At 40.7% G+C, this 25250-nt stretch overlaps 1 protein-coding gene across 1 annotated transcript in view; it reads right to left on the bottom strand.

Annotated features, from left to right (window-relative positions):
* Positions 1–1911: 1911 nt before the first annotated feature.
* LOC126195313 (iron-sulfur cluster assembly scaffold protein IscU) overlaps positions 1912–25250 on the bottom strand; it is a 40295-nt gene continuing 16956 nt past the window's right edge. The window contains exon 4 of the mRNA XM_049933872.1: positions 1912–2463. Coding sequence (XP_049789829.1) covers positions 2378–2463 — 86 coding nt within the window. The 3' untranslated portion in view covers positions 1912–2377. The remainder of the gene's footprint in view (positions 2464–25250) is intronic.

The raw sequence follows: 25250 nt of genomic DNA, 5'->3' as shown, positions 1-25250 counted from the left end.
CCTTTCAGTTGGTGTGTTAGTCCAGCCACATGTAGCTAAGTGTGATTAGCATCAGTTTTAAATTAAACTTTTCTTTAGTATTCCACTTCTGCAAGTGGAATCTCTTGGCTGTGTCAAATGGGAGTTCTCCATCAGGCTGATGCAATAGTTCCCTTTAACAACATAAACTTCTGCACAAGACAGCAATTTGGTTCATGTTCAAAATAGATAAATTGTAAGTTGTAAATAATGCAACTTCTCCAAACTAATAATTGCATTTTGAAGAGTGAAGCCCCCCTTGAATTAGCCTCTTTTACAACTCCTTGCATCAGAAATTACTATTGTTCCATTTGAAAAAGTGAAGCTGATACCAGTATTTCTGCACTTCATACAGCTATGAAAACTAGTACACATCTTTTAGTGAGGACTTCTTCACAACTAATTTGGCTGATGATAGTGTTATGATATCCTAAACAATTCAGGAAATGACTGAGATAAACAGCTTAGCTCATCACACTGTACATTACTTACTATATAATGACTATGTCAGCGAGTGCCCATATTAAACAGCACGGTAGGAAAGCCAGCCCAAAGAGTATATTGAGACCATTTTCTCATACTATAACTCTGGCAGAGCAGAACTCTAGTTTGAGCCCATCTCTCATTGCTCTCTTCGTGAGAGAATGACATCCCAAGGAAACCTGTTTAACAAATACCAATGTCCTCTGGTGGTTATTTTGTGTGTCCATCCATTTTCTTCTATAGAAAGGTAACACAGTATATATCTGGCTGCCAACTGAACAACACTTGGTTACTGACTGTAGAGCACTATCTGGTGTAAACAACCATTCTTTAATTTACTGTTACTGAAATAAGACAAAATTTCGGATAGTAATGATCACATGAGCACTGAATTATCATTAAATATCCACTAACTTCTACATCCTTATTTTACAGTAATTTACACAAGTTTTCTAATGTTATGACCTCCTGCACTTTGATGAATGAGACGTTCATTGTCAAAATGACAATATGTCATCCTCTAAGCCGATACCATTTCAAAATTTCCTCAGGTGTTCAAAATGACCTTTTGTTGAGTTTTTAGGGCAACTCAGCTGGTGGTTGACACTTTCCATATCACTGAATGTGCTGCCTCATTATGAGACCTATGAAACATTCTGTGTACACAGCTAAACGTTTTCTTACTACCCTAACATCTGCAGAACCAACTTAACCCTAGATATGATGACAATGAATGAATCGTCGCCAATGTGAATGACTGGGGCCAATGCTAAATAGAAACATACAAATATCTTCTTGCATATACAGCAGGTTTGTCAGTGAAGTCGATAAGGAGCTGACTGCATGGTCTAGGTCTGCAACGACTAAAATAATTAGAAGTCATTGGTAAAACAATGTATTGTACTTAACTGGTGGTACAGGAGTCTTCATAGTCAGGATGAATATAATTACAAACAGAGCTACAGAGGCATCACATAGGCCATACTTTAACTAAGCGCCTTGACAGAGGTTGCTCCCTATTAGCTGAAGGCTATACTACTTTCCTACTTCATGTCCTGAACAAGAGTGGATGAGCGCTCGCCACAGAATTGTTACAAGCCGCGGAGCAGCACTAGTCACGACTCGTGGGTCCAGCGATACTAGTATGGACCGCGGTTGATAACTGCAACCCCTATCAAGTGTGGTACTGAATGTTGATACCACAACCCTAACACAAATTTTTCCACTTTCATGAATACTCAATAAAAGGAAAGTATGTTTAATTTACTTGCTTTCATTAATACTACCCCTTCCATTTACTAAATCCCAATTTGTTGAGAATAAAGGCTACTGCTGTAGAAAGAATTATATAATGAAGTATTTACATGTCTCACAGGTAATCAGAAAAGACATAAAAATGAAACTCCTTAATTACGTGTAAAGCATTTATTCTACATACTGTCATACAAACATATTTCTTTATAATTGTGTTTCCTAAGAAAATTTCAGTAAAAGAAGCAAATGACAGAGGTAACATTTGCAATAACTTGAAATTTCAACTTTACAGAGAAAAGCCCCTACATCCTCTTAAAGGAGAATGCGTCATCGCATTCATGAAACAGGCACCTATATCAAGTGCATTAAGGTTTATATTAATGAATATTAATCTAGTCACAATATATTTACATGAAATTTTAAAATTAAATATCACAGATGTGAATCCACTGCAGCTGTCATATGCCAAATAAAGCTGCTTACTAATTTCATGGCTTCTTCATAAATGGATTGTATTTTCATAAATTTTTGTATTTTATTTTTTATTCGATGCTTCATCAAATACAAACCTTGAATTAATCTTAAAATCATTTTCTGAATTATTTTTTTAAATCATAGGTCCTTATTCTTTTCCTTTGTCTTTGGAAAGTGATTCCTGTTTAATCTTGTAATCTGATAGAGCTGCCTTTATAGCATCCTCTGCCAACACTGAAAAAGCCAAAGAAAGAAAATGTAACTATTATACTTCCTTTGCTGCCAATATGGAATTAATCCATACATGGAGCACTGAAAGAAATACGTTTCCAATTTCATTAACACTTCAAGATTACACACAAATTATCTCAATAGTGACACATACAGTGTCAACGGAAAGTTCAGCTTTACAACAATAAAATTAAATGAAGCTAGCATTAAAATATATCTGATCAGCATTAAAATACTGAAGTCAGGAATGCGCATGCGACTTGAATGTGGAAGTTCCATTTTCAGAAGAAAAAGACTGTTGGTACCCCAGTTCCTATTGGTTAAACAGGGTGGTATCATTGAACAAGACAAATACTCATTTGAACACATGTTTAGTTCACTGAACTGCTAATTTTATTATTAAGCAGAGCGAACACCAGTATTATTGTTTAAAATCCAAAAGTTTTTAGCATCTTTTAAAGCACTGTCTATTAAAAACCTTTCCGAATTAATATGCTATATCAAATAACACTTAGATTTTGAGCTCATGCGACAAATGCTTCAGGATGCGGTAACGGAAACTGGTTTAATGTATGGAAAAATTTTCATATTGTTTATTGATTCTGTTAAACTAAAAGATTCTCCTTCCTGGAGTGTACAGAACCGTATGATACTTACCATTTTCGTTTTCAGTTTCCTCAGATGCAACTTCACCTGCATGTGTGCATCACACTGACACAGAAGTGCTGTTTTTAACTTACATTTGAGATCATATCCTGAGGGCACGGGACGTGGAGTGGCAACATACTTAACATACCAATGAACTCGGAATGATCAAAGATACTACTAAGAAGTGGTGAACTTCTCTCCAGGCCTCTCACACATCACCCGTCATCTTATACCATGTACATATTACTCACTGAACTCACATATGAAGGTATCTTGCAACAGGAGGGCACAGCCTAGTGCCCATCTTGAGTCCCTTTGATGGTACTTCATATACTCAAAGAATGCACCATTCTAAATTACCTACATTGTAAATTGAAATTAGACTATTAATACCTCAAATGTTAGCCAAAGATGCAAAAGGGTTCTACAATAAAATATGAGGCATTCACTCATAACTCCAGTTTAGGGACCAAGCACACAGGTGTGCCATTCATTCGTACCCTAACTCTGATAGGCTCTCAGCGTTTGAGGTTATCAACTGGGCCTGCGACATAAAATTAGCGTTTTATAAAACCACTAAATCTGTTCTCCAAGATGTCCACATTACTTTACTACAAATATAAATCCTAAAAAGCAAAATTGGTCAAATATTTCTGGCAGCTGGTCTCTCAAGTAAAGTTTCAGTTGATGATGTACAGATTTAAGTCTCCAAAAATCTTACTAAAACTACTGAATTCATTCTCTAAGAGATGTTGGTGACAAAACAGAGAGCAAAAAAATGCATGACAAGAGATTTTGTTGGTGAGAGAGAGTGGCTGTGCTTCTGGGCCCAATCTTGTGCCCTTTGTACAGCATTTGTGGTGGTTGTTCTGTAGAATGAAGTGATTAAGAGCTATAATATATATAGAAGTCTTCTACATATGATACTGTTGAGATGGTGGAATACACAATAGTTACAGTAACATTGACTGCAGTAGCAAAGAGGGTAGCACCAATCCCAGTGCGACTATTCTCCTGGACATATTGGGTGCTAAGGGTCATGCAAATTGGTACAGGAAACAGTCTGAATGAGAAAAAATTCTTTATAAAAATTGTTAGGTAATCCTAATACACCATTTTACACAATGTGGACAAAATGTGATAGCTCTATGTAGTACCTTACACTTTTTGTATATCGATGAATACAATGCAATGTGTTGGCAGTGTGCAGACTGCAGACTAGTCTCAGAAGGTGGTCAGTGGTAGACAGATATTCTTGGATGTCGAAGAAAGTACCAGTTTCGATACTATGCCCCGATAGTCACCAAAATTTCTAATAATTTAGATAAAGTAGATGTTAGACAATCTGTCTGTTGTTATCTATGTTGAGTGTGTGTTTTCTCAGTTTCAGGATAGGTACCACAATAATCTCCCTTCACTTGGACGGAGAAACTCCCTCTTGTTATATCCAATTAAAAAGTCTCCAGGATACTCAACTTCTGTTGTTCAGGTGTTAAAGCACCTGGTTGAAAAATCTGTCGAAACTGAGGGACATATTTTTTTGTGTGAAGCTAAAGCACTGTCGAGTTCCTATTCATTAAAAGAAGCATTATATGTTTATAGGAGATGGGAGTAAAAGGAAAAGTTTAACATTCTATGCAGTGTCCATAAGTTGCAAAGACAGGGCAGCAACTATGGGATGCAGATTTTTCTGTAGAGTATGCAGCATGAATTCCATGATGGCCAAAAGTCTGTGATAATGTTCCCGTTATGAGAAATACTATAGATCTGTGGGGAGAAATGCTTGATAGATCTGTGGGTAGTTTATGTCCATAAATACGTCGAAATTTATTCCTTACTTTGTAGTAATTGAAGGAAAGCCATTGACTAAAACAGAAGTGATTTCTGGCATTCCCCAAGGTAGTGTTACAAGCCTTCTACTGCTCCTTGTCTATATAAATGGGTTAGGGGAAAATCTGAACAGCTGTCTTAGATTGTTTGCAGATGATGCTGTTGTTTATCATCTATTCAAGTCATCAGAAGATCAAAACAAATTGCAAAACAATTTAGAAAAGATATCTGAACGGTGCAAAACTGGCAACTGACTCTAAATAATGGAAAGTGTGATGTCATCCATGTGAGTGTAAAGCAATCCATTAAACTTTGGTTACACTATAAATCTATCAAATTTAAAAGCTGTAAATTCAATTACATGCCTAGCTATTACAATTATGAACAATTGAAATTACAAAGAAGACCTAGAAAATGATGTGGGGAAGGTGAACCAAAGACCACATTTTATTGGTAGAACACTTGGAAGATGCAACAGATCTATTAAAGAAAGTGCCTATACTATGCTTGTCTGTCCTCTTTTGGAGTATTGCTGCACAGTGTGGGATCCTTGCCAGATAGGATTAACAGAGTACACCAAGAAAGTTCAACAGCCAGTATGTTTCGTATTATCAAGAAATTGAGGAGAGAGCATCACAGACATGATACAGGATTTGGAGTGGACACCATTAAAACAATGGCATTTCTCGCTGCAGCTGGATCTTATGAAATTTGAATCATCAACTTTCTATTCCAAAAGCAAAAATATTTTGTTGATGCCAACCTAAATAGGAAGAAACGATCATCACAATAAAATAAGGGAAATCAGAAAAATATAGGTGTTCATTTTTTCCATGAATTGTTCAAGAGTGAAATAATAGACAATTATTGTGAAGGTGGTTCGATGAACCCTCTGTCAGGCACTTAAGTGTGATTTGCAGAGTAGCCATGTAGATGTAGATACTCGAGATGGAGTATGCATACTCAGGAGAGACACTGTACCCAACTCTTTCTCCATTTTTTAATTAAAAACCACACCTTCATTCTGAGTCATTTGAATGTAGCTAACTAAGTCGTAATGAGGTGGCATTTATGACACTGTCACACTCTTCCCCATTCTATAATGGCCTTAACTATTTCACTGAACTATCAGGGTGCAGGTTTCTGCATGGGAGGCCTGTTGAAAAAGGTATTGTTGCATCTGTGGCACACATAATTACGGAAGTCACTTCCTGCACCTTCTCATCCAAATCTAATAATGAATAGGAAAATAGGAATAGGTGTAAGCTACTATGAATAGCACACTGAATGCATTATAATAACCAAGACAGACATGAAGCCAATACCACCTCAATAGTGCAAGTTCATATGGCAACTACATCTGTAGACAAAGAGACTGAAAAAATATATGATTAGATAAAAGAAATTATTCAGGAAGTTAGGGGAGAGGAAAACTTAACTGTGATGGGAGATTTGAATATGGTAGTAGGAAGAGGAAGAGCAGGAAAGTATGGACTGAGGAAAGGAATGAAAGAGGAAGCCACTTGTAGAATTTTGCTCAAAGCACAATGTAATAAATTGGTCTACAAACCATGAACGAAGGTTGTATACATGGGAGACACTGGACAGTTTCAGACTGATTATATAATGGTAAGAGAAAGATTTTGGAACCAGATTGTAAACAAAGACATTTCAGGAGCAGATGTGGACTCTGACCATACTTTATTGGTTATAAACTGTAGATTGAAACCAAAAATTGCGTAGGGTAAGAAATTACAGAGGTGGAATATAGGTGAGTTAAGTCAGAGGTCGTTGAGAGTTGCAAAGGGAGCATAAGGCAACAACTGACAGAAATAAGGAAAGGGATACTGTAGAAGATGACTGGGTAGCTTTGAGAGATGAAATAAAGAAGACAGCAGAGGGAAAAGTGGGTAAAAAAAAAGCCTAATAGAAATTCCAGGATATTACAGTAGATATTGAATTTAACTTGAAAGGAGAAAATGTAAAAATGCAGCAAATGAAGCAGGTGATAGGGAATACAAATGTCTAAAAATCAGACTGACAGGAAGTGCAAAATGGCAAAGTAGGAGTAGCTGGAAGACAAATGTAAGACTATAGAAGCATGTGTACTAGGGGAAGATAGATACCACCTACAGAAAATTAAAGAAGCCTTCGGAGGAAAGATAAGCATCTATATATATCTCAAAAGGAAAACCAGTACCAAGCAAAGAAGAGAGAGCTGAATGGCAGAAAATGAATGAAATATATAAAGGCTATACAAAGGAATCAACTTCAAGGCAATATTATATGAAATGATTTAAAATAGTAGTTTTTTGTATTTTTTGATACACATGAGTCAACGTACATAGGATCTCTCAATATACTCTCCAGTGACTTCAACATACATCTGCCACCTTCCTGGTAACTTCATTACTGCATAACAGAATCATTTGGGGGTCCTATGCACCCAATCATGGACAGTTGCCTGCAGTTCTTTGTTGTTGCTGACCTTCTTACCTAGCAGCGCATCCTTCATATTATCAGATAGCACAATCTGATGAAGAAAGATCCGCTGAATACAGAAGTTCTGGCACAACAACGAACCCCAATGAACTTGCAGTCATTCTGAACGAGAACTCCTTTAAACCACTTTCCCACATCACCTTTGCAGAATCCTGCATCTAAGCCACGTAAGGGTGTTGCAGTACATCCTGCTGTTGACAGTTGTTCCTTGTACAAGTCACCCCATTGCTAGTATGCAACATATGTCCCAAAGACGGAGATCATGTGCTTGCAGCAAATTGAGCAGCACAAAATATCTTAGGCCAGGAACTACCAGGATGTTTACACTGGGTGGATGACTTATCAGATGTCTGGTAATGTCACCAGGCCTCAGTTTTTCCAAAAAAAAAAAATCTACATCTGCATTCTTCATTTCTGATAGTCACTGACATACTCCAACTCTGTTCTCCTTCTGGGCCTGTGTCAAGTCCCCAATGTGCGCCCATTTTTTTCATATCCAAATAGTCATGAATAATGGAGTGCAGGGCTGCAGCACCAGCATCTGTTTTCCATTCCAGTTCATCAAAGGTTAAGCATGTATCAGCCATAATTAACTCAGATAACTTCAATGTTCCCTGAAGACCACAATGTCTAGGGCCAATCAGTACTTGCATTCAAGAATGTAGATTCCTTTCTGCTAGAGAATCCAGCATTCCAGATGTTTTTACCCCACTATTTGCGAGCGGAACAGGAGAGGAAAATGACTAGTAGTGGTATCGGGTACCCTCTGCCACATTCCCCTGATGGCTTGCGGAGTATGTATGTAGATATAGTTGTGAATAGTCTTCTGTGCAGGAAATTGTTGTCCACACACCACAACTGAATGTTTATGTACACCTTTTGTTTTCACTCCTTCCTTCCACAAAAACCATGTTATCCATCTTTGTCCTTGATAGCCACCTTCCATCTTACCCATAGCTTTTGATGCTTAACAACAATAAACAAGCACTGTCCTTTCACTAGACACAATGTTCACATCGTGCATGGAGTACTAGAATCAGTTCACTGTGCTGCAAGAGGACAAGCCAGTATTTTGACAAGTATTTGTAAAACAAACCAATTGTAAATCATTTCCAAATGCCCCTCATGGAAAGGGAAGAGAAAGTAGATGAGATGAGAAAGATGATACTACGAGGGCATCTGAAAAAGCACATCCCTGGAATAGATGACATTCCTGCAGACTACTGATATCCTTGGGAGAGTCAGCCATGGCAAAACTATTCCACCTAGTATGTAAGATGTGTGTGACAAGCAAATACCCTCAAACTTCAACAAGAGGGTAGCAATTTCAATTACAAAGAAAGTAAATCTGAATCAGCTTAATACGTCATGGTTGCAAAACACTGACATGAATTATTTACAGAAGAATGGAAATTTAGCAGAAGCCAAATTTTGACAACATCAGTTTGCATTCTAGAGAAATGTATGAATGCAAAATAATACTGACACTATCACTTATCTCAGAAGACAGTTTAAGAACAGGAAAACCTACGTTTATAGCATTTGTAGACTTACAGAAAGCTTTTGACAATGTTGGCTGGAATAACCTCTGAAATTCTGACAGTTGGGGTGGGGGTAAAATACTGGGAGCAAAAGGCTACTTACAACTCGTTCAGAAATCAGACAGCCGTTATAAGAGTTGAGGGGCATGAAAAGGGAGCAGTGGTTGAGAAGGGAGTGAGACAGAGTTGGAGCTTATCCCAGATGTTATTCAATCTGTACAATGAGCAAGCAGTAAAGGAAACAAAAGAGAAATTCGAGGCAGGCATTAAAATTCAAGGACAACAAATAAAAACTTTGCAGTTTAACAGTGACATTGCAGTTCTGTCAGAGACAGCAAAGGACTTGTAAGAGCAGTTGAACAGAAAGGACAGTGTCTTGAAAGGAGGAAATACACTAAAGAGCCAAAGAAACTGATACACATGCCTAATGTTATGTAGGGCCCCCGCGAGCAGGCAGGACTGCCACAACATGACATGGCATGGACTCGACTAATGGTGAAGTTGTGCTGCAGGGAATTGACAACATCAATCTTGCTGGGCTGTCCATAAATCCTTACGAGTAAAAGAGGGTGGAGATCTCTTCTGAACAGCATGTTGCAAGGTATCCTAGATTATCAATAATGTTCATGTCTGGACAGCGAAAGTGTTTTAATTCAGAAGAGTGTTCCTTGAGCCACTCTGTAGTAATTCTGGACGTTTGGAGTGTCGCAATGCCCTGTTGGAATTTCACAAATCTGTTGGAATGCACAATGGACATGAATGGATGCAAATGATCAAACAGGATGCTTAAGTAAGTGCCACCTGTCAAGAGTCGTATCTATACATACCAGGAGTTCCATATCACTTCAACTACTTATGACCCACACCATTAAAGAGCCTCCATCAGCTGGAACAGTCCCCTGCTGACATGCAGGGTCCACAGAGTCACGAGTGTGTGTGTGTACCTGTACACATTTATCCGCTCGATACAATTTGAAGCGAGACTCGTCTGACCAGGCAGCCCGTTTCCAGTTAACAGTCCCATGTTGATGTTGACAGACTCAGGCGAGGTGTACAGCTTTATGTCGTGCAGTCATCAAGTGTGCACAATTGGGCCTTCGGCTCCGAAAGCCCATATCGATGATGTTTCATCAAATATTTCGCACACAAAGTCAGCAGTGAAATCTGCAACAATTTGCAGAAGGGTTGAACTTCTGTCACGTTGAACAATTCTCTTCAGTCACCGTTGGTTCAGTTATTGCAGGATCTTTTACAAGCCACAGCGATGTCTGATATTTTATGTTTTACCAGATTCCTGATATTCACGGTACACTTGTGAAATGGTCGTACGGGAAAATCCCCACTTCATCAGCATCTCCGAGATAATGTGTCCTATCACTCGTGCACTGACTAAAACATCACGTTCAAACTCCTTAAGTCTTGAGAACCTGCTGTTTTAGCAGCAGCCTATCTAACAACTGTGCCAGATACTTGTCTTATATAGGTGTTGCCAACTGCAGCATCATATTCTGCCTGTTTACATATCTCTGTATTTGAATACGCATGCCTATACCAGTTTCTTTGATGCTTCAGTGTAAGATGAAAATTAACAAAAGCACAACAAGGGCAAAGGAAAGTAGTCAAATTATATCTGGTGAGGCTGAAGGAATTATAGGAAGTGGAACACTAAAAGCAGTAAATGATCTGTGCTATTTGGTAGTAAAGTAAATAGAATAGCAATGGCAAGAAAAGAATTTCTGAAGAAGAGAAATTTGTTAACAAGGAATATAAATTTAAATGTCTGGAAGTCTTTTCGGAAGGTGTCTGTCCAGAATGTAGCTTTGTATCGAAGTGAAACAAACATGGACTTATATCTACACAGAAGTAAGCAGTCCAACAGCCACCAGTTCCTATGCCAATGCATGAGTCTGCATGGAGTCAACTATCTGATGTTGCCAATCGGTGTCCTCTAGCTGGTGGGCCACCCGTGGGCCTACTTCAGTCACTGTCAGCCTCCTATCCTTGTGGTCTACAGTTCGAACCTTGTGCCATGCAGCCGTTCAGCCATCATTACCTGTGTGCTCTCAAATTCCATTCTGTCTGCCTTCTCTTGCATGGGTAGAGCAGCCTTCTCCATGCTAAGTCTACAGCACAATTGCATGTATCCGGCACACCCTGCCTTGAGTCACATGGCTGCCTTTAGCCTGCCATCACGGACTACTACCTGCTCCCCTGCTACAGGCAACATCTTTAGAGTCACTGTTATCACCAGTTCATCTGGCCAGTGAAGCCAGTGGCCAGAGAAAAGCTGCTCTCTGACTGCAGAACCTTGCCAACCATGCACAGCTTACACTTTGGGAGCATTTGCTTCTCCGATCATGTTGTAGGTTGCTGAGCAATAAGTGAATATTCTGACATTGCTATTTTCATGACAGAACATCAGACAACAACTAGACCTCTACTCAGTGCTTCACCATTACTCCGCCCATGGTGGTGAACTACCTGCTTCCTGACTTATGACAACACAGCCCCACTACCACAGAGGTCAACCACTGGCTTCTATAATTTTGTATTCTTGGATCTTTTTCTTTTCTGAGCATGGAGCAGAATGATTAACATGGGCACTGTGGGCCTGGACAATTAACAAACATTGGAGGTCAGTTCTCGTGCAAAGCCCTCCACAATTTTCACAGCTAAGATAAATGATGCAGCAGGAACACAGGTGATCAAAGCACAGGCACCAAAAAGTCTCAAAGGTGGACCATGGAAAAAGTGCCTGTATCTATCCTATCACCTTTCAGACCTTTCTGATTTGGTGGATGAAATGAACTCTTCATCCTGCTAGGTTGTTCATCCTTGCTCAAGATGGGAACACAATACAGTTATAAGTTTCTGGATTACATTATTTTTTCTCTACTGAGACAGCAGAGTCATTATGACTATCGTTTTGACTTAACCTGATTCTTTTCCTCTGTGGAATGTCCATCCTGATGCCACTTACTTCAATCAAGGACTCTCCTCACTGGCATCATCTGTCCACAGCAAAGGTCATCTGGCATGATGGTCATTGCCTGGAACCCTGGTAAGCCAGGAAGACTTAACACTTACTCCTTGGCATGCATGAGGAGTTAACAGCTCTGGCATCAGAAGTGCCACCCCTATGTTTTCAATGGACTCTGAAGAGGCCAGATGATGTTCCCCCCATGACAGACTGGCTACTGTGCTGGCTTTTAAGCATATTTCTGTATCTACTTAGTTACTGGGCACAGAGGATCTTCTACATGGTAGGTAAGTCAGCACTGCAAGTCCTTCCACAGCCATTGTGCACTAAAGAAAAAAAATTAGAAAAAGTGGAAGTCAACCCATAACGGGGACAAAAAAATTACTTTAGCCAAAATGTTTGATGAAAATTAATGCAGAAAGATGTAAATAAAAGTGCTCTTTATAAGAGAAGGGCAGCAGGGACTCTCCCTCCCTCTTGCTGTGTTCATACTAATTGTCAGCAACTGCTTTTAACATACCTGGATTGTTTCTATATCTGTGTGTATGTTCTCAATTGTTGTTAGCTTGTACGTGGAAGAAGAAAAAATAATAATAATAATAATAATAATTTGGCTCATCGTGGCAATGCTATTGTTTGTGTCTTACAGTATTAAAATTGGAGATGAGTGTAGTGCTCACTTCTTCTATTTGGTTGTTCCTTCAGTTCTTGTGTCCATGGAGGCAGTACTCTTACAGTGCCTATCATTAACTTGTCAGCTGTAAGGGGTTTGCAGACTCCCATGCTGCCAAAGTATCTGCTGCCATTTCCCCCTTACAATGATGCAGTCTAAGATTAGCAGGCTTATGAGAAGCAGCTTTGGCAACACTTCGTCGCTTTTGGTGTCACTGACAAAAACATGTGTAAGGCTTTGTTCCTTTCTTGGATTTCTCCCTAGATTTATCAGTTTTTGTGTTAGTTTTCCAAATCCAGGAATCCACATCTCCTTTGTTCAACAAAATATGTTAAGTTGTTGTCAAACATACGTGTGTCATTGCAGTGCGTAAAGAGTTTGATCAGTATCATAAACAGCCCTACCAGTCCTTCACGGCTTGGGTGGCCGAACTCCAAGTCCTCAGTTGCAAACAATAGTTTTAACCATGGCTCTGCATGACTCCTATGCTGATTCTATGGTCCATCATGCCATCATTCAGTTGGGTCCTGACAAGGAGGTGCATCAACATGCACTACAGTACAAGAATCCATGTTTGCTCTTGTTCAATCTTTTGAGGCATATTGTGCTGCTGGTGAACAGCTGAGGCTTCATGCAACATCACTGCAGTGGTTCCTGTTCCTGGTCCTGGTCCTTGGGCACTGGTCAGTTCTGTTCTTGGGGGATGGGAGTGGATGGGGAGGGAGGAGAATGATGTGGCAGCCATATAAACACAGCCTCAATGTTGCACTGGACAGTGACGTGCCAAGCAACCACAGCAATGACAGCATTCTACGCTTCCATCTTGCCCCCATTATTTCGTCTAACATGAGAGGGCCGTGCACCCCAGAGCACTGGGGAGTTTGCTACAACTGTGTATCATTCCCAGCCCCCACCTACAGATATGGACGTTAATTGTGCATCTCCAATACTTACGAATGATAATGAACTGTTACTGATATGTGAATGATGGACAAAGTGCTCAGACAAGGGTGCAGACATGACTTTAATGAACTCACAAACTTATGTGGATTTGGGATCTCTGGTGTTGTCCCTAGTTACTCGCCAGCTGGCGAGTTACAACAACCAGCATATCCAATTCTGTGGTAACTTAGCTCCCACAATGTATAACTCTGTGATTTGTTCCTTGACTTTTTGGTAGTGAATGGTGCTCACATCCATGAATTGTTTGGTCTGTTGCTTTCAATGGTTTTGGTTTTTCCATTTCAGATAATGTGCCATGCACGCCCTACTCCAGTGGCTCAAGTGAAATCAGCATGGGACAAGATGACATCATTGGGAGTCACACAGCCTATTACATCAAGCGAGTGGTCTACTACCCCCCCCCCCCCAATGACTTAAAAGACTTACTGGTCAGCTTTGCCTCTGTCGCCACATTAAAGTTTCATTTAACACACAAACTATCATTCACACTTTACCCTTTGCATTTTTCAGATGAGTTATTGGCTAACTGGCAAGGGGCTAGTTTTTCTCCGAAACTGATTCATCTGAAGCCTATTTACAGGCTCTACTGGATGATGATGACAAGAATGGCTCCTTGTGATTCACACACCCTTTGGGTTGTACCAATATCAGCACCTCCCGTTCAGTGTGGCTAGTGCCCCAATAATTTTTCAGAATTCTTGGGAACAGCTGACAATGTCTGTTCTGGATTACATCAAATATCTCTTGATATAATTATGATGGGTGCCTCCACAGAAGAGCATTTACAGAACTTGCACACCTTGTTCATGTAAATGGATAGATAAAAACTACACACTCAAAAAGGTTTAACTATTACAAGCTTTCGGAGCAAGTGGCTCCTCCTCCTGGCAGAAGTGTTGAAAGTGGAGTAAAGAGCGGTTAAGGTAAAGGACTGGAAAGGTTTAGGAAAAAGGATACAGTTCAGGAAAGTCATCCAGACCCCGGTGTCAGGGGAGACTTACTGGACGGGATAAGGAAAGAGACTATTGGGGACTGCACTGGATGTAAACTTGAGAGCTTAAAGGTGAAAGACAGGCAATATGCAAAACAGAGATTACTGCTAAAACACCGTCCACGAGTTATTGAGAATGAAAAGCCAAGTGCATTATATGTAATGAAGGTGGTGGTGGTGGTGGTGGTGGTGGTGGGGGGGGGGGGGGGGGAGTCCTCTCTTGCCATGATGAATCTCATCTCATCACATATTACGTCCATTCCTTTCGAAAACAAGCTTTTGCACTATCAAGATTAAAGTCCCACATTCTGTTTCTTGGAACCTGCTTGTCCTTTGGTGTTACTTCCAAAGTCCCATCACTGGAAACCCTGTTTCTGGATGTAATCCTACTCTACACCAGGCTCTTTTACAGTTTCAAATACAGAAATCTCTTGCACCTACCCAACTAATCTGTGACCTATATGCCTCATCTGCCAGTTTCCACTCCTCCAGACTTCTCTCCTCCAAAATGTTGCAATTACCTGGCCTTCATGTTTCTTTGGATGGTATCATCTGCCAAGCCAACTTTAGACTGCAACAACATGCTAGACTTCACCTCAAGAAGCTATCCCATCTTCTCCTAAACTACCTTAACAGTGATGTTTCTCTTCCCGTCCCTCTGCAACTCCCGAAACAGCCTCACCATTAACCACCACTTTTCTCCTACAAACCGAGGTTGGCTAACCTCCTTAACATCCCACAGCCTTCATCAATGCCTCCTAACCAGTAATAGCTCAATCGCAAGAACCAGTCACAACAGTACAGTGTTCTCAACCTCTCATCTAAAGCACTCTCCGCTCCTGAATTATTTGTCTTATCCAAGGGTCTCACTTTCAGGCCTAAATCAGCATTTAATCATGCTGCTTTGGTACAGGACCTACTTTCCTTTAAACAAATGTCAACTGCAAATATCACTTTGCAACCCAGTCCCAAAACCTTTCCAACAGCAAATCTGACATTAAATCCTGTCTTTAACAGTTCTGACCATGATCCCAACTTGGTCCACCACCACTACCTCAGAATCATCCCTTAAAAACCTTCCAAAAATTCCTCACATCCAGCACTGCTTTACAACCCTTCCTCAGGTCTCTCTGCAACATGACCCTAACCTGTCCTCTCCAGAACTTCAGGCTATATGTTCTCTACAAGCTGATTACTCCATGTACTTGCCCAACAGGAGTATGTTTGTGAATGTTTATGCCAGCTGTGTGACACATCTACATACAAAATCTGCCATCAAGATCCCATCCCTGTGATTCAAACTGACCTGCAGTGCCACCTAAAAACTTAAGGCCCCTCACAAGGTCTTACACCTCAATCCACAGAACTTCTTACCTCACCCAAACCACGCACCCCCACCTTTTACCTTCTTCCAAAGATCCACAAACACCATCATCCTGGCTGTCCCATAGCTGCTGGCTTCAAATCCCCTACCAAATTTATATCTGCCTTAGTTGATCAACACCTGCAACCCATAGTATAAAAACTCCCCTCTTACATCAAAGACACCAACCATTTTCTAGATCATCTGAAATCCTTGCCTGTGTTCCTCCCACCACACACATTGCTTGTCACCACTGATGCCACCTCCCTCTATACCAACATCCCCCATGCATATGGTCGGTCTGCTGCTGAACATTCCTCAGTCAGCACCCACCTAATTCCAAACCTATGACATCCTTCTTGCTGACCTTAATCAACTTTATACTTATCAACAATTACTTCACCTTTAAGGGGCAGACATACAGACGGATCACGGGTATGGTCACGGGAACCAGGATGGCTCCTTCCTATATCAGCCTTTTCATGGGTCACTTGGAGGGGGCTTTCCTGGGATCCGTGAGGCTTCATCCCCTGGTTTGGTTTGGTTTGGATACAATGATGACACATTTGTCACATGGAATCATGGTGAGGCTGACCAGTTAAAATTACGGAATCTCTAAATACCTTCTCCCAATTAAATCTGACATGGTCCTATTCTGAATCCCAAGCCACTTTCCTTGATATTGATCTCTTCCATCCATATTAAACCGACTAACAAACAACAGCACTTACATTTTGACAGTTGACTTCCTTTCCATGTCGAACATTCCCTCCCATACAGCCTTGACATTCAAAGCAAATGTATTTGTTCAGATGTAGACTCTTTACAGCAATACACCACCAGTCTCACCTTGGCCTTCACTGGAAGTAATTACCCCAACAGCCTAATTCAAAAGCAGATTTCCTGGGTCATCACCTCCAATCCTGGTACAGCTGATCCCTCCAAAAAAAACAACAACTTCGGAGCACACCACAGGTCATTCAGTATTATACTGGTCTGGGATGTACTAACCAGCTACTTCAAGAAGGCCATGACTTCCTAATATCATGCCCTGAAATGAGGTCCATTCTGTCTGAGATTTTGCTCACCACACCTAGAATAGCTTTATGTCACCCTCCCAATCTCCGCAATATCCTTGTCCGACACTATACTGCTTCTGCACCCATCTCTCTACCCTATGGCTCCTACCCCTATGACCATCCCCGCTGCAAGATTTGCCCTATACAACCTCCTACCACCACCTATTCCAACACTGTAACTGGCAAAACACAATATCCTGTTGCAGAGCATTCTGTACAACATGACAGCCATGACCTCGGTGCCTATTTCACCCCACACACCATATGGATTCTTCCCCCGGACACTAGTTTCTCAGAACTCCACATGTAGAAATTAGTGCTACAACATGTCCTTGGTTCTTGTCATCCACCTGGCCTTAATTTACGTTAGTTTCTTCTGTCTTAGCATTTCTTCACACTAACTGCTCCTTTCTTCACTGCATTTTAGTTTTCTACATACGTCATATACTCACCTGTCTATTTTTCGCTGTCCCCGCACCCACCTTTGTTACACACAATGCTATGCTCTTAGCTTTTACTCTTATTAACTCATGCACAATGTTTTAGTAGTAATCTCTGTCTTGAATATTACCCTGTCTTCCACCTTCAAGCTCTCAGGTTTACAGTCTTGTTAAACCTTGTGTGTGTGTGTGTGTGTGTGTGTGTGTGTGTGTGTGTGTGTGTGTGTGTGCGCGCGTGCGCGCGCTCATGCCTGCCACCGCTTGGTGAATAGATTTTTTTTCCCCTATCCATTTACATTATATTCTCAATTTTATTGTTACACCTTGTTCATGGTCTTTCGTGTTGCAGGGTAGAAATGCCACTTGGCCAAGTCACACTTTTTTTTAGCCATTCATTGTGTACTTGGGGTTTGAGGCTGAGGTTTCTCAGGATGATGTTAAGCCTTTAAGCCATCATGTCACAACAGTCACAGCTCTACAACACACTACAAATGTCCCAAGAACTCCAAACTTTAGGTAAAACTGTTTACTGACACAAATTTATTCCAGGTGCAATCGCATTGGCCCATCTCCACGAGTTTTTCCACAAAAAGTTGCTTTCCAGTGTATGCCAGACTGCAAGCACATGTTCACACTTTTGAAATCTAAGTTACATTCTAATCTTTGTTTGCCTACTTTCAACCCTCACCACGACCTGGTATTTGCTACAGACCCCTCTCTGTACAGACTCTGGGCCATTCTCACACATCAACATGAGGATGATTGTGAACATCCTATAGTATACACGTCAAAAACGCTCTGTTCTGCTTAGCAGCACTATTTCCAAGTCGAAAAGGAAGTGCTTGCTATCGTCTACACTCTCAAAAACTTTTCATGTGTTTCTGTATGGGTCTAAGTTCCACCTCATTACTGACCACAAACCCTTGGTTACATTGTTTAATCCTTCTGCTTCATTGCCAGACAAAGCAGCACATCACCTCCAGTGTTGGGCTTGTTTGTCTCGCTACAACTCTGATATACATTTTCAGCCTATTGCGCAACATGCTAAGACCAATGTGCTGTACCGGCTTCCAAAGGTGGTCAGATCCTATTTTTCGACCGGGATGAATTTTTTTTTTTTTACTTAGATGTTGAGGCGCAATGTATAACGGAAGGGTTCCCTATTACGGGGTCCTAGGTATCAGGTAATAGCTGCTGCTGCTGCTGCTGATCCCATTTTGCAGTAAGTTGTTCACCTCGTTCATAACGGTTGGCAGGACAGGCCTCCTGGCAGGAGTTCTGAACCTTTGCATAACTATGTTGCCCTCCAGCACTGTCTTTTGGTATTTAATGGTGGTGGTCTCTTAGCTACGGATGGGATGTTGCCTATCTCAGCCACCCTATGGTGGGATATGCTTCAGCTCCTGCATAAACATTGTACGACAATGTCAGCTGCGGCTATTATTCAGGCCCTCTCCAACATTTTCTCTATTGAAGGAATGCCCTCTAAACTTGTGATGGTTAATGGTGTTTGTGTCTCAGACCTTCCACCAATGTTGCACCCATCATAGTAGTCGTCGCATGACAGATGCTCCTTTTCACCCACAATCTAATGGCGAGGCAGAACGTCTGGTCCGCCTGTTCAAGGTTCAAATGAAGTACGCTGCGAACTACTCCATGAAAGACACATTGACATGCTCCGACAGGTTTATGTTGGTGGGGAATCTGGGACCAGCTGAGATGCCCCAAGGTCTCCAGCCACGCACACTCCTATGCTCTGCTCATCCCACCCCACCAATGCCCATTATCGTAGCCCACATTGTGGTTTGCTCCTGGCTTTGCAGTCTGGGCTCGGGGGTTCAGCTGCTGACTGAAGTAGATTCTAGCCATGGTCTACAGCTGCCGAGGTCACTGCCTTTGTGTGGTGCACACCGGTTATGGGCTGGTGGCACACCATCACAATCAGCTGCAGTCTCACACCACCCGAGCACTGTGGGTCTGCAATCACTGCCTCCTCCCTTAGCACCTGTCCCATCTCCCAGTCCCTTTTGTTGGGGTGGACCCACCATTCCTGTAGATGCCTCTCCTCTGAGGCCCAGGCCCCTCAGCACCTGCTGCCAGGCCTTCCCCGCAATATTTCACTGCCTCCGGTGATTCTGTAGCTCGCTGGGCCACACCATCTGGCCCTTCAACACTGGTATCCCTTGTGCCCCAACCGAGTGGCCAATGTCTTTGCTATCAGAGCAGTTCCACTACATCGAGTAACAGGATAATGAGATGCTACCTGTACTCTTGTCACCGGTCATCTCTTGTGGTTCTTCGCAGGAGAGAGGCCACTGCGCGTGTCCATGACTACACTACTTCTGCCCCTACTCACCGATTCTGGCCTGGAATCTCCTGCCAACATGACCTGTGACATCTGCCGCAGAGGCCATAGATGTTTGAACAGCCACACTGACACCTGCATCGATAGAGTGCCCTTTCCTGGGGAAGGAGGGGTGGGGGTGCTATAACCCTGTACGTAATACTTGAGACCAGGCCACTGACATGCTACACTTTGAATATTCCATCAATGGCACCTGCATGGACCACCACCATAATCTGCCTGTGGTGGGCCATTTGAATCTTGCACATGACACAGCATCCACCGTGCCATCTGCAGGAACCCTCCTTTTCGTAAGCACGCACTCACCCTCAGCAACTGCTTGTATCAGCACCTGGATTGTTTCTATATTTGTGTCTATGTTTTTAACTGTTGTTCACATGTATGTGGAAGAAGTATGAACTTTAAGTAATTGTGATCATGCTGTTGTTTGTGCCATAGTACGACAAACTGCAGAAATAGCCAGGTCAACATGAAGAATTGTCATGCTGAGTTCTATAGTAGAAGAAGTAAAGATAGTCAGAGATGGAGACTGAGCTTGGGGCCCACACTCACCACATATGTACTCACAAAACAGTCTCGAGCCCCCTGATAGGGAAATTTTCAACCATCCTTTCCTTTTTTTCAAATTAACAACATACTCTGACTGTACACATTTTGTCACACTGTACTTCAGTTTGCTCTGGAAGACTACCCACCTGTACTCGCTTTGTCATTTGGGAGTGATCATCAGGTGACCATCTAACTTACTGGGAGTGCCTTTGGTACAATTATTGAGTGCCATTTTCGTCCCAAAGTAAGCTAGGGAATCAGAAGTCAATTTAGATATAGACACATTAATGATATGAATATAATAGAGGGAAACATTCCACATGGGAAAAACATATCTAAAAACAAAGATGATGTAACTTACCAAACGAAAGCATTGGTATGTTGATAGACACACAAACACACACACACACACACACACACACACACACACACACAAACACACACACACACAAAATTCAAGCTTCCGCAACCCATGGTTGCTTCATCAGGAAAGAGGGAAGGAGAGGGAAAGACGAAAGGATGTTGGTTTTAAGGGAGAGGGTAAGGAGTCATTCCAATCCCGGGAGCGGAAAGACTTACCTTAGGGGGAAAAAAAGGACAGGTATACACGCGCGCGCGCGAGAGAGAGAGAGAGAGAGAGAGAGAGAGAGAGAGAGAGAGAGAGAGAGAGAGAGAGTATACCTGTCCTTTTTTCCCCCCTAAGGTAAGTCTTTCCACTCCTGCGATTGGAATGAATCCTTACCCTCTCCCTTAAAACCCGCATTCTTTCATCTTTCCCTCTCCTTCCCTCTTTCCTGATGAAGCAACCGTGGGTTGTGAAAGCTTGAATTTTGTGTGGGTGTTTGTGTGTATCAACATACCAACGCTTTCGTTTGGTAAGTTGCATCATCTTTGTTTTTAGATATAGATACACATACATAAGCAAGCCTTAAGCAACCAGAGTGTGGCAAGTGCTTCAAATGCTGTCAGCTACTGATGGTTTTTCCAACCCCTCCACCAGCATATTTATAGAGTGTTTTTCTTATGTTTGTACAATACTCCCTATCTCAGCAGCCTAGACCAAGTTTCTATGATGCTTGCCATTTGGAATCACCAAGGGTGGCAAGAGTAGCGTATGAACAGAATAGAATAGAATATTTTTATTCGCCTTTCAGTATTTTTCATACAATTGGCTTCGTCAAAGTTTACAATGGACTACAGTTAAGCACAATAAACACGTACATACACAGAATTTTTTAGCTTATTTTAGAATTGAAAACATTTCTTTATCACTTATTAAAAGCTTATATTATAATGAGTATTTCCTAAGAATTCTTCAATTGTATAGACTTCACTGCATTTTAACCAATTTTGCAATACACTCTTGAATTTATTAAATGGGGCTGTACAAGCTGAGTATGGTAACTTATTACAAAATTTTATGCCCAAATGTTTATAGTTATTATGGACAACAGCTAGCCTCGAAAACGGAAAATCCAACAAGCGACTATTTCTGGTATTGTGTGTGTGTACATCACATCTCGTGCTGAATTTACCTAGATTTTCTTTAGCATACATTAAACAGTTATATATGTACATGCTAGGTACTGTCATTAGACTGAGATATTTAAAGTGGTTTCTGCAGGAATCTCTGGGTGCTAATCCTAGTATACATGTGATGGCCTTCTTTTACCATCTGAAAATACATTTAGCCCCTGAAGAATTACCCAGAGCAAACTTCCATAATCCAGATGGGAATGGAAGAAAGCAAAATATGAGTGGAGTAACAGCTGTTTGCTCACACTGTTTCTCAATTTGTACAGTAAAAAAAGTACACGGGCTAGTTTGCTGCACAGGTTATTGGTGTGTTCTTCTCCAGGAGAGTTTTTGGTCTATGTGCAATCCAAGTAGTTTCACTGCTTTATTTTTACTTTTTGTAGCTTTTAGATTAAAAATTATTTCTTCTGTTTTTGTACTGTTTATGCACAGTTGATTGGCCTGACACCAGTGACTAGTCGTTTGCATTATTTCTCTGTTGTTATCCAGCACAGTTTGTAAATTGTCACCTGAGGTTATTAGTGTTATATCATTACCATACAGTATATTCTTACATGGTACATAATTCGAGAAATCGTTAATATAGACGATGAACAGGAAAGGCCCAAGTACTGAGCCTTGGTGTATTCCTCTTTTTATAGGGAGTATTGCTGATCTCTGTTTATTTGCATATACTAGCTGTAACCTATTGCTTAAATAAGATTTGAATAAGGTGAGTGGTACCGTATTTACTCGAATATAAGCCGCACTTTTCTTCCGGTTTTTGTAATCCAAAAAACGGCCTGCGGCTTAGAATCGAGTGCAAAGTAAGCGGAAGTTCTGAAATATGTTGGTAGGTGCTGCCACAACTAACTTCTGCCGTCGAATATATGTAGCGCTACACAGGCATGCTTTACAGGCACAAAGATAAATACTGGCGCCAAAACCTCTGCGTCAGTAAATAAATTAAAAAAAAAAAAAGGTGGAAGACGAGCTTTTTTCTCCGCCCCGGATTTCGACCACTGCATTTTCATACATTATCCAACGAAGTAAATACAAATTCTGTATTGTTCATCTTCGAATGTAGCAGCTTTTCAATGTACTACGAAAACCCGACTGGCAAGACCGTTTGCGATGTTTGTCAGTATGGCCAATTCTACATTCTGATTTTTTTTCTACCTGTGAGAAGAGATGGTTGCTAATGGGAACTTTTGTGAATTCTGAATCACATGCAGTATTCTGTTCACCATAAGAATAATAAGAATATAAACATGTTGCCATGTATTCTTTCGTGTCTGCTGCTATCTCATTTAAATCCTGTCTGCCTAATAAACTACGAAACTAGAGTGAGACAACACAAACGCGGAAGTATACACATATTTCATGTTCATATTCGTATTATTCTTATGCCTAATAGTGATACAGTCAGAAATGAAGCACGGCAATTGACTAGATTTTTAAATCTAAGATTACTCTAATTTCTGTGCAGAAAATAATGTACTAAAGAGGCGTCTGCAAAGATTTTCAAACGGAGAAAAATTTTCGCTAAACTCTCGTTCAGAACATCATCTATCATACGCAGTTTATTATTTGGTTCTTGTTGATCATTATCAAAGAAAGCAGCAGTGTAAATAACAACAAATAGCAGTCTCTTGCCATTGTTTCGCTACTGAGACAATTACTCTCTCTCTCTCTCTCTCTCTCTCTCTCTCTCTCTCTCTCTCTCTCTCTCTCTCTTTTTTTAAGCGGCGGTAGCACGCACAAAAGCAAACCATGCCGCGAGCGGCGACAGGTCGTGAACATTCATTATTGGAATGCGACAAACAATGCACGACACAGTACAGTAATGCATTTTCAGCTTAGAGTGACGAAAACACCTATAACAAAGAGAACAGCAATTATCAGATCTGGGAAAAATAAGCAGTCAATTCAAACCAGACGAAGCACGTGAAAAACGAAGGGTACCCGCATAAATAAGGACGGAGCGCCTGACGCATAGCAATGGCTACCTGGTAAAGCTTAACAGCTAAGCTTACGGCTCGAACCAAACTACTGTAGCTGTATCGTCATTCATTCAACCTGAATTCTGTCTCATATTACAATGGACCAACTTTGTTTCGATTTGGAGGTGCGGCCTAAAACTTTTCTCTCCCCTTGAATTTCGAGTCTCAAATTTCAGCTGCGGCTTAGATTCAGGAAATTATTTTTTCCTTTATGTCGAGTCTCATTTTTCAGGTGCGGCTTAGATTCAAGTAAATACGGTATATCTTCAATGCCATAGTATTCTAACTTTTTAATGATTATGTCATGAGACACTGAATCAAATGTTTTGCTTAAATCAATAAGTGTTCCAGATATATGCAGCCCCTTTTCATATGCTTCATGTACAGTGTTCACCAAAGCTTCAATTGCTTTTACAGTTGACAGGTGAGACCTTAATCCAAACTGCTGTTCATTTAATAGTTTGTTGCTTTCAAAATAGCTGTATAGCTGCATATGCATGCAATTTTCTATTATTTTGGATATGATTGGTACTATTGATATGGGTCTGTAGTTGTTTGAGAGGTTTTTATCACCTTTTTTAAACACAGGTAGTGTAACTGTGAGCTTAAGACATTCTGGAAAAATTCCTTCATCTAGTACTCTGACAGAGAGAGAAGAGGCATTTTGATTTCCTTTGCTATACGCTTTATGATGGAATTACTGAGTCCATAACAATCTTCTGTTTTGGAAATGGTTAGTTTGTTTATCGATTTGCAAATGTCATTTAGGGTGATAGGGGTCCAAGTAAATTTCTCACTAGTCTGTTTTGTATGGATGAGTAGTGCTTCTGCATCTATGGTAGAATTATTGAGTGGAGTGGTAGTGGCACTATTTACAAAATAATCATTGAGTGTATCACAGGCTATATGGATGTTTTTTTCTTTACTGATGTTATTAATTTCCTGTTTTACAACATTCCAGGCTGCTTTACATTTATTTTTGGAATTCAAAATGTATTCATCGTTTGCATTGTACTTAGCCCCTTTTATTTCTGATTAGTAAAGTTTTCTCATATTTATGTAATTTGCCTTGTCTTTATCACTTTCATTAGACTTATCCTTCAGAATTAGAAGTAGTATCCTAAGTTTGTTAAGTTTTGGAGTGTACCACTTGTTAGGAGGACATTGCTTATGTGTATTACTAGGATGCTGTCTTTTTGTTACAGTGGGCCAAGTCTTTTCTACAATGTGCTTAATTTCTGTGAGGAAAATAGTAAAGCAGTTATCAATTGTCTTATTATTATTAATTTTATGAGACCAATCAATTTCCTGTAACTCATTAATCACGTTGTTTACATTGGATTCTCCT

This window comes from Schistocerca nitens, chromosome 7 (genome assembly GCF_023898315.1).
Source record: "Schistocerca nitens isolate TAMUIC-IGC-003100 chromosome 7, iqSchNite1.1, whole genome shotgun sequence".
Taxonomy (NCBI): Eukaryota; Metazoa; Arthropoda; class Insecta; order Orthoptera; family Acrididae; genus Schistocerca; species Schistocerca nitens.
This window is presented reverse-complemented; position numbering and strand designations above follow the sequence as displayed.